The 17,014-nt window shown below is 41.3% G+C and overlaps 3 protein-coding genes across 4 annotated transcripts in view; 2 read left to right on the forward strand and 1 right to left on the reverse strand.

Annotated features, from left to right (window-relative positions):
• cobl (cordon-bleu WH2 repeat protein) overlaps positions 1-82 on the reverse strand; it is a 48,900-nt gene extending 48,818 nt beyond the window's left edge. The window contains exon 1 of one of the 2 annotated variants that reach the window (XM_076012458.1): positions 16-82. The gene's annotated coding sequence lies outside the window, so the exon portion shown is untranslated. The remainder of the gene's footprint in view (positions 1-15) is intronic. The other variant, XM_076012459.1, reaches the window with a different exon arrangement.
• Positions 83-1,595: 1,513 nt separating this feature from the next.
• LOC142879505 (C-C chemokine receptor type 3-like) lies at positions 1,596-5,532 on the forward strand. Its single transcript, XM_076012853.1, has 3 exons — positions 1,596-1,898; positions 2,644-2,793; positions 2,896-5,532. The coding sequence occupies exons 1-3, from the start codon at positions 1,892-1,894 to the stop codon at positions 3,804-3,806; spliced, it is 1,068 nt and encodes a 355-aa protein (XP_075868968.1). The 5' UTR covers positions 1,596-1,891; the 3' UTR covers positions 3,807-5,532.
• A 120-nt stretch (positions 5,533-5,652) lies between these two features.
• On the forward strand, positions 5,653-15,396 carry LOC142879596 (uncharacterized). The gene is made up of 7 exons (XM_076012988.1): positions 5,653-6,295; positions 6,877-6,976; positions 7,828-7,973; positions 8,107-8,279; positions 8,813-9,515; positions 13,313-13,415; positions 13,781-15,396. Exons 2-7 carry the CDS (start codon positions 6,972-6,974, stop codon positions 14,862-14,864), a joined length of 2,214 nt encoding a protein of 737 aa, XP_075869103.1. The 5' UTR covers positions 5,653-6,295; positions 6,877-6,971; the 3' UTR covers positions 14,865-15,396.
• The last annotated feature ends 1,618 nt before the right edge of the window (positions 15,397-17,014 follow it).

The raw sequence follows: 17,014 nt of genomic DNA on the forward strand, positions 1-17,014 counted from the left end.
CCCAAATGTCCTTACAGAGTCTTTCCCGGGAACTGAGTCAATCTCCAAATCCACTTGAAATAATCGCCATATACCCCCTCCGGTTGATATTCCCTCGATACTTCTGTACGTATCCGGTACAACCTTTCAGAATAAAAGCTCATGTCAGCAGCACGTCGCGACAAATGTGTGAGGTCCGCCTACGAGAAGACCCCATCAAATCAGGGAAGTGTACACAGAGCATGAATGACAGATGGGTGAATTAATTGTGCAGTCTAATTAAGTTCAGCTTTTCTTTTTTCTGAAGCTATTGAAACGCTGCAAACTCAAAAGCCCCACGGGGTTTCCGAAAGACAGTCCTCCGAGGTTCCGGTCTTGTTGAGGTGCGTTTGGTGACCTTGACGCACATTTCTCTGAGCCCGCCTTCTCTGGCCACACACACGTCAATCATCATCAATGGGACTTCGCTGAGCGCCAGCTGGAGACCGGTGGTGAGCGCCAGTCTCTCTCTCTCCCTCTCTCCCTTTCTCTCTCTCTCTGTCTCTCTCCCTCTCTCTCTCTCTCTCTCTCTCTCTCTCTCTCTCTCTCTCTCTCACACACACACACACACACGTGTAACAAGTGCGTGTTCTTTTGCTTTTAGTACTTGAGTATTTTAATTTTAAAATTAACTATACTTACAATAGGTTAGGTAGGCCTACTTAAGTACAAAATAGTTAAATACTTCTTATTGAGTGTGGCGCTTAAAGAAGACTTCGAGCTTCTAGTCAGTTTTGTTTGTTTTGTTATAAGGTAGAGTACTTTCACCCTCCGGTACATTTTATACACGTCTGTTCTCTTGACAGGCTTTGTGACTTTTCAGTCCTGACGCTATCCACGAGAGGTCACTGAGGTCACTGTTGCTCCACGAGAGGTCACTGTTGCTCCACGAGAGGTCACTGTTGCTCCACCTACAGAATTCTAAACGGCGAAAATTCGAATTTAATTCATCCATAGTAGAGACATTTAAAAGACAGGTTAAAATGGGCAAATGCAACTTTAAACCGTGAAAAAGACTACATTAGTTAGTTTGAAAAATAGCATGTCGAAACCAACACAATCATTCCTACTTAAATAACAGAGTTGTAGGGAAACGTCTTCTGCGGCATAGCTAGGGCGCATTGTCAGTGATGCTTCCTGAGGTCACAGGGTGTTTGGGGTCTGTCCAGCATCAGACACTCTCGCCCAGTTGACCCAGCTGAGGTCGATCAGGCCTCGCAACCACGAGTCTCGTTTCGTCTTCCAGAGCCACCTGTAGAGGCTTTCCTTGCTGCCTCTGTGCTGGTATAGATGGCCCTCCTCACCTGTGGTGCCGAGTGCCGCGTACGCCCCGCAGAGGGACTGTCCTGCAAAGCACCTCCACAGGCAAGCACCTTGCCTTCCAAGCCTTGTCTGTGGCTAATTCTCTTTGTCGAATTCACACTTGTTAGTGTGTGTGGGGGGGTGGGGGGGGGAATATTCTAGTTTATGAGTCAAGAGGGTCTTTCAATCTACAATAAAAATGTTAAACACAGTTTCTCATGTGTCTTTATTCTAAAAACAAAGAATAATTAATGCAGACAGAGTGGGGGACAAACTGCTGACAGTTGGTTAAATGTGCACTCTTTTGCACTGTGCTTATGGTTTTTCACACCCACAGAAAGACAAAACTCTGTGGTCCTGATAAGAATCTCAAGGGGCGTGCATGTTCAGTCCCGTTTCTGTTGCAAATCTCTCTCAGTCTTATGTCAAAGAGTCACAGTCGGACGTGAGGTCGCAGTTGTACATTTGAAAACATCCATCTGTGAAGATCTGAGCAGAGAGATAAGCAGCCCTGGGTCGCAGCTATCAACTGTGTCTAATAAAAAAAAAGAGGAATCACAGAGATAACATCATGTCAGGTAAGAAATAAGAAAGACGACTATTACTATAATCTCGGGTGACACTGCTGTTATTGTGCTGTTCAGCCCTAGCGTAATGTATTTCACAAGGAAGCAATGTTTATGTTTGATCAATCGAAGTTCATTTGAATGCTTTTTGGCTGCTAAAAGCCCCACACAATTTGAAAAAAGCTCAAAAATCTAAAATTGTTACGCTCGCGTGGTATATGGCAGTCATCTTAGTCACATGGACCAACGAAAATAATGTTTGATTGTCTACTTATATTGCACTTTAAAAACAATATTATGCAGAAACATTTACATGGCTTTCATTGTGAGGAACGCGTTCTACAGCAACTCTGTGCGTGTACATCAGTGTTTGCACCAGAAGCAACGTGCGTGCTCTTTAAATTGATCGAGTCTCCAAACACGGCACGCTTTAAAGCAATTAACCAATTCACCAACAGGTGGCAGAGCAGGCTCCATTATTCATTCATCCAATTCCGAGATAGTGGCGGCAATCTTAGATTGAGTTTACAACGGATACGACAAAACATATACATACCTATTACATAGAATTGACACTACCTGTACAACTTAATCTGGTTAAATAACAACTCTGAGAAAACATTATGCACACAGCAATAGATCTTTATTTGTTTGTAAATAAAAATTGACCCTTTTATATTTCATATTTTACTGTAAAGAAATGGTCAGTACTGAAATGTTGCAAATTGTTGAAACTAAGAATAATTCCTGTCTGCAGGTATTGGTGAGGAATACAGCTCGACACATGGGTACTATGATGACTATCAACTTTCAAACGTCATCGTTTCCCCCTGCAACAATGCAAGTACTTTTGGCATAGTTTTTCTCCCCACTGTCTACTGCCTGGTGTTCATCCTCAGCTTCATAGGTATGTGCCCGTGTGCGTGTGTGTGTGCGCGCGCATGTGTGCGTGTGTGCCGGAAGGGCAAAGAGAAGCAAAAATGACTCCTCTCCTCTGCTCTCCAAACAGGGAACGGCCTGGTGGTGTGCGTCCTGGTGAAGCACAGAAAGCAAACCAACCTGACAGACATTTGCCTTTTCAACCTGGCACTCGCTGACCTCCTGTTTGCCCTGACACTGCCTCTGCACACCCACTACGCCGTGATTGGCGAGTGGGTCTTTGGAGACTTTGTTTGCTGCGTCTCTAAAGTCTCCCACGCCATCGGCTTCTTCGGCAGCGTCTTCTTCATCATGGTCATGACCCTGGACCGTTATGTGGTCATTCTGCACCCTCTCACCGGGGGCTGGTATCGTACGCTGGGGGCCGGCGTTGCCATCACCGTGTCGGTGTGGACGCTGAGCCTCACTGTCTCCCTGCCGGCTCTCATTTTCTCCAAAGTTACAAATGAGACCTATGGAAAGGCTTGTCGCTACGCGCCTGAAAACAATTTCTGGAACACTTACCAGCTCTTTGCAGACAATATACTCGGCCTGGCGCTTCCCTTGATGGTGATGGCCGGTTGCTACTCCAGAATCATCCCCAAACTGGTGACCATGAAGAGTGCAAAGAAGTACCGTGTTGTCCGGCTCATCATCACCATTATGGTCACTTTCTTCCTGTTCTGGACTCCCTACAACATTTACCTTGTCTTAGAGTACCTGAAAAATGAGGGGGTATTTGTGGACACTGAATGTACACTGGATTCAAGTCTGAAACTGGCAAATGTTTTGACCGTTGCCCTTGCATACACACACTGCTGCTTGAATCCCTTCTTATATGCCTTTGTTGGACAAAGATTTGCAAAACGAGTCTTGCAACTTCTGAGGAGCTGGATTCCATCCGGGCTTCTTCCTCACTTCGCATATGTTTCAGAGAGCTCATCCAGGAGGAGTTCAGTTATGTCCAGGTCATCTGAAGTCGTTTCCACCTTCATCAAGTAAGAGCATCGTGGACAAATGCAACAAATTTTGCAGACTGACAGAGATTGTTTCCCTGGGTTCGGATAAAGATTCCTCCTGAATTGTCAAATTGATCGAAGGTTGCAAATCTTCCTGTTTTGTGGACCAATTTCAAGACCCAAATGAGTGCGATTTAGTTGCATCTAATGGTGGGAAAGCATATTGAAAACAAATCAACACCCCCTTTTTAAAAAAAAAAAATCATGCTTAGCGTTATGTCTATGGTCATGGCCTAACATTAGCAAACAAACTAGCAAACTCTTTTAATCGTACTGGTTGGTTGATTGACAAAACCAGCAGAATGCAGAAAGTAGGTGACTTCGGTGTCACACCGTAAACATTTTTCTCCACTCTGGTGTTAATCCCTGTTTTCAGATATCCTGCATAATTTCACATCCAACCAATTGTGATGTCAAAGTTGGTGAGTGGGGTTACTGTAGAAATGCATACTTAATGTACATCTTGAGTTTAAAGTCCTCCTGTTTACCTACAAAGCCCTTCATGGCCTGGCTCCACTGTATCTGACAGACTTCCGCTGCCCTCTGCCCTCTTCCTAACCCCAGACCCGTCAGGTCCTTCTCCCAGCAGCTCCTGGTAGTCCCACGTTCTAGGCTAAAGGGCAAGGGTGATCGAGCGTTCTCTGTGGCTGCCCCCAAGCTCTGGTACGCTCTACCTAGTTTTATTAGCTTCTCGCCATCTGCAGAGTCTTTTAAAACCAATCTTAAAACTCATCTGTTTTCTTGGGCCTTCCTGTGTCCTTTAGGCTTGATTTATTAATGACAGGCTAAAAGTGAACTATTATTTAGTGATTTTATGGAACGTAATGATAGATATCTATGTTTATTTCATTACGTTTTATGCGAGTAAATCCAGGTAAAAGCATCACATTCCGCATTTAATCATGGTAATTTGTGTATAACATAGTATATGGAATAAGAGGGTGCTCTTCTGAAATATGTGGAATTCTTTTTTAAATCATATTATTTGGAGCATAAAAGTTTTCTTAAGCAATTTCAAACAGCTCTCAAGGCTTTTTCTTTTACGTTGACTAAGGAGATTGAGCTTGCTGACGGACTGAACCTTGATGTTCCTGTTTGCGACAACATATAACCACAGACCTGTGTTTTGGCTCTTCACTGGTACATCTACAAGCTGCGTGCATTTTTCTTTTTTTCAACTTTTCACACTGTTTTGATGATTTGCCAAGTCAGTGGAAAAAAGTATTCACGCTCTTCAGAAAACGCTGCCTTTTAAATAAAGGAAATAGAAAGTTACATGGAAATGAAAAGAAATCATTTTATTTTTAGCTCTGCAAGAGGAAAATATTGTATGGTAGAGTTTTGACATTTAAAGAACTGCAACATGCTAATCAAAACAGGTCTCTATAATTGTAAAATTGCATATAACATTGGACACTTGTTATTTTGTGGTGCTTTTTATTCTGACTCATTTTAAATGATGAATTATCTCTATATATGTGCCGATGGCTTTGCTTTACTTTGAATGTGGTGAAAATGGAAGACGGCAACCTGTTTTTCTATCCAGGAATATAATGCGGTTGACATATGACATGAAATTTTTAATGATTATAAGGACATCATTAATTTGGTTTGTGTTGTGGAACTATTTTGACAACTTGTTTCCTAGAGCCAAAGTAGAATTGTCTGCATGATATAACAAATAAATAAACGTGTCATTTATGAGGCCACGATTTCAGTGTGGTATGCATTTCTACACCTTGCCTTGTGAAAAATATGTAAAGGAATACCTAGGTTTAAGACCATTTAAAAAAAAAAAAAAAGCATAATGAAAAAGGTGGTCTTTGACCTCCCTTTAAAAATGTCTCAGTAACTCCAAGTAGCAGGCAGGTTGTTGGGTTTACTTGGGAGAAAGCTTGACCAAGTATTCTCATGTCAACCAGGGCAAAACTCTCATGTGATTGCTTCGGTAAAAGCAACAGTCCAGGTGAGCTAAAAGGTAAAATCTGTAAAGGTAAAAAACTGGACCTGATGTAATTTGTTTTCGTTCTAAAATGGACAACAAATTCCCCACAACTAGCATCTGTAGGCATCCTGGAGGTTCTATTAAAATTGGTTTTAGTTAAAAGCTCATAGATGAAGAAGAGGTATTTGGGATCAAAGAAATTATTAGATTTGAAAAAGTGGGAAATTCTTGCCTGATGTACTGTTTTATTATGTTGTTTTGAGTTGTTCACAAAATAGTTCAAAGTGAACTGTTGGTTTTGTTTTCCAACACCTTTCTTGGCTCTATGTTAATTGCAAGGGTTGAATTTGTGGTAATGAAACCACACACCTATGTGTGCAGGCTTGACATGAAAGAGGAGGAAATGACAATTCTCCAATGTTCACGTTACAAGAAATATGCTTTGCAGACAGGACGACACATGCACTTCATGCCCAGCACAGGAACCGACCCGCTCAGGAGCTTGGGTGACTTGGGTGGATAGAGAGGTAAGAACAACTAGAATGGCAATTTTAACTTTTAAGAGCATTGTTTATCAACAACACTGATGTCATGTCTCATCTACAAACAGTTCAGTACCGGATGTGTGTCATGACAGGAAGTGAGGGTCCACATGGCTGTCAGTGTAGGCTGTTGATAGTAAATGTGGTTTGGTTCATCTGTCATGAACTTAATTGACTTACACCATTAAGAACTACATGACAGTGATAGACAGTAGACTGACTCAATTGGCTGAAGGAAACACAATAAAATATACAATTTTCCAGCATTAGAATAAGAAAAACAAGCCTTTGAACTTGTTGTTCTGTTTGAGACTCTTTTCAGGCATGACTCAGTCAACTGTAGTGAAGCCTGGAAAGTTCACCCTAAAGGACGGGAAAGTCCAACAAGTGTTTTTAAGATATGAATGAGAATGTTTCATTTCAAGGCTCAATTTTTTTTTTGGTTGAGCAACACATCCAATGGCAGACATACATTGAGACGCACGACCACTGCCGACAAACATCTGTCCTCTTTCTGGAACAAGGTGCGAACACACACACAACCTTTCTATTCCTGTTTCATGCAGACTTGTGAGTGTGGTCTTAGCTTTTAAAAATACTCCAGAGTGAGAGCAGAAAGGAGAACACGGGAAAATCTGCCGCCATAGGAATAACTGCGCTGATGGAGTAAGTACACTGAAATTATTCTATCCTTTTCTACTGATTATTTTTCCTCCATACTTTAGATGTGTAAAGAATAACTGGTCAGTAAAGTGCATACTTCAATGTCTCCAAGAGGAGATAGCACTATTGTTTTTGTTTGTAGTTGGGGGATTTAAGATTGTTCTGGGTGAACTGATATGGTAAGTTTAGCAAGAAAATGGTTACATGAGATGTTTTTATATTTAACAAAAGTTCAAAGCAGCAAAGATTTAGCTGGAAAATTCTCATGTGTTCAATCAAATCCTTGAGGAGTAAAATTGCATGATAATCTGAAAAGATTGCAGGATTGTGGTGCCAGACTGGGACCCGCAGAGATGCATTCTGATCATATTGCATTTAATCAGATGTTTGGGAGGTTTTTTTGCCCATACTTGCTTGATTCAAAAGTACCATGACAAATTACCGAGGCACGTCTTAGTGGCAGAGATGCCGATCAGAAGTGCATGATGATAGAGAAGCCTTATCATATGACGAGCTCCAAATGAGTGTGAGATGGATATCTAAAGGGCAAATTCTTTGTGTGCAAAGTACCTTTAGAATTCCTGGTAGCTCAAGACTCCTCCTCTTGTGTGGCTCAGTATGAGGGGGGGAAACAACTGCTGCTGGTGGCCATAACAGAATAAAAGGACATCAGAGAACAGGAGTTAGGCACTTGCCATGCTGCACAGCAGCAGCAAACACTATTGCAATTTCCTTGTAAAATGTATGCCACTGTTCCACATTTATGCACAAACCTGCTGTCATTTCCTGCCACCTCACATAAAAAAAAACATGACCTTTTTACCTAAATGCCTCATTCTTTTTTTCCCCCACAGTACAAGCACACCAGATTACGGCCAACAAAACTACACAGATATGTACGACTATGATCACAATGGCACCTGTGAACAGAGTGTCAATGCAGCAACATCTGTCAGCGCCATGGTTCTTTACTATGTGTTCTCTGGTCTCAGCCTCCTTGGTATGAACAAAAGCACTTCTAATTTATAATGAATGCATACATGTTGCGCACTATTTTCCCTTTTTGTGTCCTTGAGTCCAAAGTAATCTAAGTCTAAAGTCAAATTTATATTGTTTTTTGTTTTTTTTTACAGGAAACGCAACAGTGCTCTGGCTTCTCATCCGATACATAAAGCTGAAGACGATGACGGACGTGTGCCTGCTCAACCTGGCACTGTCTGACCTTATTCTAGCAGTGACCCTCCCTCTCTGGGCCTACAACTCCCCAAACCTGGCTTTGTGTAAAATAATGACAGGAGTCTATCAGGTGGGTAGGCTGTGAGAGATTGGATGTGAATCAAAAAGAAAAGAAAAAGAAGACGTTTGATTGATGATTCGGACAAATTTGAACGGTTCTATGTCATGCACAATTTACTTTTCCAACTACAAACTATACGTATGTCTGGCCTGTCAAGAAACTTTGAACACAGTTTGAGAAAAATCCATCCTCGTGCTTGTTCCAGCCTCTAAGACACCCTCCAAACTTGCGGAAGGGGCAGCAAAGCATCAGCTTTAGCAGGATATTAAACAGCTAAACTAAGCTGTTTTCTTGAGATTGCTGACGTTTTTTTCCCCCGGTATTGGAATCTGGAATGAAAACTAAAGATTTGAAAATGTGTAGAGTATGGGAAGTTCACAATATGTATTCAATGATTATTTGAATTGAGCTAAGTACAAACCAAATGGATAATCTATACGTTGCTTGCTAACTGTTATTGTAGTCAAGGACAACGGCGAAATATCAACTAATGTAACATCCTGCTCTGGCTTTGCTCCGCCCCCTTTTTGCTGCATCAACAGTTGGGTTTCTACAGTGGAGCGCTGTTTGTCACCCTCATGAGTGTGGACCGATACCTAGCCATCGTCCACGCTATCACAGCCATGCAGTCCAGGAAGCTTCGCTATGGGATCACAGCCAGCGTCACCATCTGGATCATATCTGTCACTCTGGCAGCTCCCCAGGTGATTTTTGCCTCTTTGGAGATTGATCTGGATGACAACAGCTCCCTGTGTCTGCCAGTGTACCCGATAGAGAGCCACGAGTCATGGAAGATGCTTCGAAACTTCAGCGAGACCACAGTGGGCCTTTTTCTGTGTCTCCCCATCATGGTCTTCTGCTATGTGAGCATCCTCATAGTGCTGTCAAAGTCGAGGAACTCTAAAAGGAACAGAGCCGTCAAGCTGATCTTCGCCATCGTCTGCGTGTTCCTGGTTTGCTGGGTGCCCTACAATGTCACAATTTTCCTCCAGACGCTGCAGATGCTGGGGTACTTTGACAACTGTGCAGCCTTGAAAAACATTAGCCTGTCCTTGAAGTTCACTGAGATCATCGCGCTAAGTCACTGTTTTTTAAACCCTGTCATCTACGCACTTGTGGGCGAGAAGTTCAGGAATTCGCTGCGCGCTGTGCTGAACAGATGCCTCGGACGTCCTCAAAGCATACATCTGAGCAGAGACACCACAGACAAAGAGACCTCCAACACACTTTTAAGATCAGATTATTAAACACCTTGCTTGTGCATCATTTGTATTCTACTGTCAAACGTCAAAGAATGTGTTTGCTTGTGTGTATATATGTGACTAAGATGCTTAAAAAAGTGCAAAATGTTCCTTTTGTACTATATAGATACATAAAACATTTCTATTCATGCAACTAATGCCATCCTCCTTATATTAAATGATGTTCTGAGAACAACATCAAACACTTGTGGTTCAATAATTCTGTTATGTTGGACAAACAAAACACTGCTCACAGGCTCATTGCTCTCCATGCCAACTACTGGCCATCTCTTGTTCACTGCGATCATTTCAGGTGACTCAGCAAGAAGCAAATACTATTAACAGTGCCAAAGTCGGGTTTAACAACATCTACACCACTGGAGCAGCCACCTTAAAGAACCAATTTTTTAAGTTTTCATTTCAGACCCTTACACAGCAGTTTTGTATGAGTTATTAAAACAAACAAACAAACAAACAAAAAACAACATATTTAGAAATGTATTTATGGCATCGTGCTAAAACTGATACTTTTTTTTAAAGACCTTCCACATGTCTGAAAAAACTGAAGGTGTGAACCTCTTGCTGGGTTGTTGTCACAAACATGCCCTTAGAGATGTCACAAAGGGGTGAGTCCAGACAGAGACTGAGCAATTCTCATTCCTGGAGTGTTCATTGATCGGCTAGAGATGCAAATTATTGTTAGAAAACATTGGTCAAGTGACTGTTGCACAATATATGTGTGTGTGTGTGTGTGTGTGTGTGTGTGTACATGTATACATAAAAAATATCTAAACATTAATATACATTTCAAAAATATATGTATATATGTGTATATATATGAATACATATATACATACATATACACATATGTAAAGTTGTATTTCAGTATTTCTTAGATTTCCAAACACAGTCCTCTTGTGAGACATTCTGAAAGTGTTGAGATGAAGATTACAATTTACAAACAGTCGAAAGCAAGCTATGTTAAGGCAGTCACAAAAAAAGGTTTCAGAAGACAAAGTGCAAACCATGCACAGCAACAGGAAACAAAAGTTGGGTGCAAGAATAGCATGCGTTTTTTCTGCTGTGATGCACGAGGCTGAACAAGTAAGAAAACTGCTTTTGACAAATAGACACAACAAAAACACACATGCACATGAGATCATAACATTTATTCTGATAACAGAGTTACAAAAGGAGTGGTGAAATACATTTTAGTAGGTGGTGTGGGGCCAGTACAATACAAAGAACAAAAACAGAAAACGTATGTCCAACAGGTTAGCGGTGAGGTGATCTGTTGGTGAGTCAGCGTCAGATTCAGAGCAGGGGTCGGTTGAGACACACGAGGCCTTCTCACACAGAGGGCTCAGGCAGGAAACTGGGTGGTAGCACTCAACATTACTCCAGATACATGTTGGTGGTTCTCCACTTCCATCTATCCATTTATCCATCCATCCAACCATTTTCTTCTACCACTTGCCCTTGACCCACAGACATTTTGGGTTGCTGGTAAGCTATCCCAGCTTTCAATGGGTGAAGGCAGCATACATATGCCAGTTCCACATGGGGATTTTCTGGCATTTTCTAGAAATTGTCGGTATTATTCATTCAAGATACTGTGTGGGAGGGAAACTTACTGTCTCCTTCATTTACATTTACTTCTTGTTATTTAGATGTGCGTTCATTTACCAGTACCCTCCCACACCCGGCTTTGATTGATCACTGTTCCACTAATACTGCCGCACTTATGATTAACCAAAAGAAGAAAAAAAAAAGAGGGGGGGGGGGGGTCTGTAACATTTGCTTTGAGTAAATTCTTTAGTTTTGAGTTTGACTTTTTCGATGTGTTGGCAATTTCTTTTCAGATTTTTTCCCCCCTCCTTGTTCTAAAAACGTTTTTGTTGATGTCAGAAGTCACCCTTGCACTGGATGTCAGCACTTTTATCTAGATTAGGAAGGTAAGGAAAGAAAAACACTTACACTTAAATAGGGTGGTCTCCACCACTTTTGCACCTGCTGCCAATTGCGCGGGCAAATATTAGTAGTTCACCTGCAACACGCTAACCAACAACACGCGATACTCAATCAAAAGGCATGCCCATGAAATAATTTAATTGAGATTTTAGTAAATCCGACCCTGTGTGACAAAGCTAACCTTTGATTTGCACACTGAAACATGTTAATCTATTGTATATGAGCAATTGACTTGAGTCCAAATGACTTTTTGCTATGTTTATTTTGGCTTGACTGAAGGGACCATCCCAACAATCAACATTTCTCAGAACGCACAAGTGAGCAGTGAGCGACTTGCCAGTCATAAGGCAGTAGGCTGTTCCAAGGCAGAGCAATGGATGGGCCAGAGAGCTAAAACAGCCTCTTCAGGTTGACTTTTGCTTTGTCAGACAAGGAGACTTTGGACCAAATAAACCGAGTTTATTGTTTGAAGTCGACCAACAAAATGAATTTATGAAGTCATTTTAAATCAACTCTCCTGAATAATATCCCCTGGGTTTGTTTATCTGATCTATTCAGAAACTACTGACAGATTCCTGCTGCAATTATCTTCCCGTAATTGCAAAGACAAAACACCAAACAGCCCATCACTGCACCGATGCCGGTGACAGAGGTATCGCTTCCCTTGAAGCACAACAGCACAACCGAGCATGCACGTCTCCTGCAAGTCTCAAAATGCATGCTGTGGGTTCTTAAACGTGCATTGTGAAATGAAGCATACTCATTCAGTCTAGCAAACCACAATTATCACATGTGCATGACCACAAGCCCACCATATACACAGTAGGAGGGTGGGTACAACCTATAGGGAGTGTGCACCTTCTTCACAATCATCTCAGCACTTAAGACACAGGCAATTCATACTGGATGTGGAGAACACGACTGCTTTGATAGAGTTTTACACCTCGGTGATCTCTAAGCCACCATGAACACCACTTTCAGCCCACAGGTTATCACCTCAGAAAGGTAAAAAAAACATTTTGCCTTGCTTTTTTTTTGACTTATACAATCATGTAAAATGCAAATTATTGTGCTAACCATTGAGCTTCACACAAATGTTAACATTAATGTAAATAGTTAATATCAACATTTGGGAAACCTGGGAAAAATGCTTTCCCAAATGTTGGGTAACAATATGACGAAAAAAACAAACCCATATATTGATGCTTTAATGCTTTGTTTTTGAGACCCAGGGCAACAAAATGTTCAGAGATAAGAGATGCAAAGATAGATAATGAAAATCACATTTTTATTTGCTTCAGTCTCAGGGAAACTCATTAGTAACAACAAATAGCTTATATACAAGGGAAAACGAGATGATGTTAATTTCTCAGATGGACAGAGTTATTGTGTCGCTACCCGTTGGTTTGCGAATACATATTCTGAAGCACAGAGATGAGAGAAATTGGTTTCAGTCACATTCATCTTGAAATGAATTCACATAGAAATCCAGGGCCTTTCTATGTGGAATTTGCATGTTCTCCCTGTTTGTGCGTGGGTTCTCTCCGGGTACTACGCCGTCGGCCCACAGTTCAAAAATACACATGTGAGACGAATTGGGAACTCTAACATCTTGTCTTGTCATATAAGAAAAGAGAAATCTAATGTTTTAAATCCCAAGACATAATAATAAACTCTTGTGCAATGAACGTCTTGCATAGTTCCTGTTTACAGAAAGGACAAAACAGAACTGAAATTAGAAACCATTGATAGTCCGCCCATCTGTGTTTTATTTTGGATATCCACCCTTCCCATCCTCCTTTTTGGATGACCCCCTTTTTCTGTGGGAAGTCAAATATTTTCTACATTCCAGGGAGCTGATCATGGCCCCTGCCGCGACTACTTTCAGCATTCCAAAACACTTAAGCTGGAATCAATCGATAGCAGCAACAAGGTAAGAATCCACTAAATACTGTGAGACATACTGTATGTAGTTGATCTGTTGCTATTGTTATTGTTGTTGTTGTTGTCGTCGTCTAAAGGCGTGCGTCTGCGTATTTTACTTTCCACATTGTGTGGTAACCTCAGGCTTCTCGCCACTTCTCTAAAATATCTCTTGAATTTTGGTATCCCATTGATGTTTGCTTCACAAACGTGTTGCTTTACCAGTGCAGATTCAGTTCATAAAAAGGGTGGATTCAGTTACTGCGTGCAAGTATGTAATGTCTGGCATTATGATCTGTGTCCTTGCATAGTATTTCAGCCAAGTGATCCCTACAAAGTTAAAGACTTTTTTTTTTTTTTTTTCCCCCCCATTAGTTCTGTCACAGAGTCCTTCATAGAGCACAGCACAATAGATGACTACTACTACAACTTCAATTGGAACACTGGGGCGCTGTGTTCGTATGAGAAACATGGAGCCACCTTTCTCCCTGTCCTCTACACGGTTTTCTTCTTCCTGGGCTTTGTGGGGAACTCTCTGGTCAGCTGGGTGATTATTTTCGGGACCCGTCTCCGGAGCATGACAGACGTGTGCCTCCTGAACCTGGCAATTGCAGATCTCCTCTTGGTGTGCTCCCTTCCCTTCCAGGCACACCAGGCTTGGGACCAGTGGCTCCTTGGGGATGCCATGTGCAAAATCGTCCTGGGCACTTTCAACATTGCCTTCTACTGTGGGATCTTCTTTGTTTGCCTGATGAGCATCGACCGCTACTTGGCTGTGGTGCACGCCATTTATGCTATGAGAGCGCGGACACGGTCCTTTGGAGTGATTGCGGCCACTGTCACATGGATAGCTGGTTTTTTGGCATCTTTTCCTGACTTGCTGTTCCTCAAACTGCACCCTGAAAACAACTCTTCCCAGGTGTGCGAAACTTTATACACTCGTTTTTCAGATGATTCCAGCATAGACCACTCCCACTTCTGGAGTATACTCAGTCTTTTAAAAATGAACATCATGGGGCTGCTTGTCCCGGCAATTATTTTAGTTTTTTGCTATTCCCAGATTATCTCCAGACTTAATCGCAGTCGGTCATCGAAGAAACACGCAATTCGTCTAGTGCTTGTGGTGGTGGCCGTCTTTTTCTGTTCTTGGCTGCCCTACAACATAGCGTCGTTCTTCAAAGTCTTGGAGCTAACTGGCGACTACACGGGATGCGAGACCAGCAAAGCCATCAAAATGGCTCTGCAGGTGAGCGAGGCAGTCGCCTACTCGCACAGCTGCCTCAACCCCTTCCTGTACGTGTTTGTCGGTGAGAAGTTCAGGAGGCACCTCCTGAGGATGATCAGCAGGACTCCGTGCAGACTGTGTCAGATGATCAAGGTGTGCCTGCCTCAGGACAGAAGCCATGGATCATTCTACTCACAGACCACCAGTCTGGACGAGAGGAGCTCTGCTGTGTAAAAAGCATGGTGCAAGAGTATTGTTTTTTTCTTGTCCATCGAACCTTTTGGAATTGTGTCGCTGTGTTTAATAAACGCAGATTTCAAAATAATTGGGGAAGCGGTACGTAGGAAAAACTACGTACTAATAGCAGAGAGATCCCTGCTATTGTTAATCATTTCTAACTCTCTGCAGCATACTGCACCAGTCATTTGATAAGTTAGTCAGTATGAAATCAGTATATAATACAATGCATATATCAAGTCGCATTAAACAATACATCAGACATAGTGAAGGGGTGGCTTAAGTCATTACAATAGCAGCTAACTCACGCTTGGCTGAGCTACCAGTTGTCTGTCTTATTTTCTGTTGAAGACTTTCATTGTCCCTTTCCTTTTTACTGTTGTTCATTATTTCACATTGTAACATAGTTAGATTTTTTGTATTATGGTATTTTTTTTCACATTGTATTGTCATATTTTAACATAATAGTTTTCCGTTATATTTACGTTATCACAAACTCATGTTATGAAATAAAACTTTTACTGCTTCATCAGTCTATTGCCAACCTTATGTCACATCCAAACAGTTTAATGTAACAATAAATGCTCCGAGTTTTGTAGTCGTAGCAAGAAAATGTTAAAGTGCTATTTAGGAGCTCTCTCTCTCTTTTTTTTTATGTTAACAGCTGCCCAAATAAACAAGCCATATTAACAAGCTTTCAACATTTTTGACAGCAGGATGAAAAAAAAAAGAAGAGTTTTTTGTGCACGCCATCAGTGCGTCACCAGCTTCAGCGAACTCTTTGCAGAGCACAATGCTCGCCTGTGCACTGCTACGAGTGGTTTCAGAACATATGCACCAAACCTCAACCTCCAAGAAACCACTGTAAAAAAGAGGAAGTAGACTTGGTGAAAATAAAATAAATAAATAAATAAATGTTTTATCTTTTCTGCACCAGTGAACTGGTTGCTGGTTGTTTGTGTTGTATCGAGTCACAATCCTGCACGTCTTGTATTGTATAAAGTGGAGGATTTACACAATACAAGACGTGACAGTGGAATGTGTTCCCTCAGTCATCAAAAGGATTTATTTAATTGTGTTTTTGCTGATTTTAATACTGGTGTTCAGTGTAATGCTGATATGATGTGATTATACCTATGTTGCATTATTGTACTCCCTCCGACCTCAATTAATCAACTATTGAAGCAAAACCAAAGAAAAACTGACCATATGTCTCTCTGTGTTCCAATACATTCCCCACAATGAAGTTCCAAGTCTACAAAAATGCAAGACGAAACCGTCTATTTAGCCAAATTGCTATCTTGTGCAATTGTATATAATTACTTTATTTAAATTTTACTATTTTCTTAACTACCGCTGACAGTTTATTGTATATTTGGGTGCATCACTTCCCGACACTGTGGTGGCATATGCAGTGATCAGCAAAAGAAGTACTGTTTCATATTTGTTCGTCGTCATTTTATGACTTGATCAATTTCATTGTAAATAAAACTGTTCTTGGTGTGAGGAGTCGCCCTGACTTTAAATTTACATTTGATATTTATGGTCTGTGTCTATAACTATCAAACTGGCATTAGTTTTAAATGTGGCTGTTTTTGGAGCACATGCCCTCTTTTCACCGGAAGCAACGACTCATGTGGGACTGCAGCAGGAAACGTTTGTCAACCCTTTCGTTCCTGTATGCTACAGGGTTTTCTTCTGCCGTCATCTCCGAATGGCAAAAGAGAAACAAAAACAAACGTTTCACATTGATGAGTACTCCTGTAATATGTGGAACAGCGGTTTTCTCTGCGTGATAGGAAAAAAAAAAAAAAAAAAAAAAAAAAAGGGACAGTCCTTCTTCTCCCCCCTTATACCCCCCTTTGGTTCTGTACGTTTCCACTGTTTCAATGTTGCGCAAGTCAACTCATTACTACCATCTAGTGTTCACAGACGCTGGTCGCACTGTAGGACTCGCGAACTGTTCTCGTCTGTAAGAAAGAAAAATAAAAACCGAGCGTTTCACTTTTACACATCATCTCCTGTCATCGAAACATCAAGATAGACATCCTGGTCTTCAAACGTCTTTGAACTTCGATGTGCATACTTTATAGTGACAGATTATTTGTGATATCTGTTTTTTTTATACTACAAATGTTGTGCAAATC

This window comes from Nelusetta ayraudi, unplaced genomic scaffold, assembly GCF_046127955.1.
Source record: "Nelusetta ayraudi isolate G7.1 ecotype Tasmania unplaced genomic scaffold, CSIRO-AGI_Nayr_v1 ptg000136l, whole genome shotgun sequence".
Lineage (NCBI taxonomy): Eukaryota > Metazoa > Chordata > Actinopteri > Tetraodontiformes > Monacanthidae > Nelusetta > Nelusetta ayraudi.

Bases quoted from the DNA above. Each gene is read 5' to 3' on its own strand.
- LOC142879505 (XM_076012853.1), top strand. The intron at 2,794-2,895 runs GTATGTGCCCGT...CTCTCCAAACAG, and splicing joins GTTCATCCTCAGCTTCATAG to GGAACGGCCTGGTGGTGTGC.
- LOC142879596 (XM_076012988.1), top strand. The intron at 7,974-8,106 runs GTATGAACAAAA...TTTTTTTTACAG, and splicing joins CTCTGGTCTCAGCCTCCTTG to GAAACGCAACAGTGCTCTGG. The intron at 8,280-8,812 runs GTGGGTAGGCTG...CTGCATCAACAG, and splicing joins TAATGACAGGAGTCTATCAG to TTGGGTTTCTACAGTGGAGC.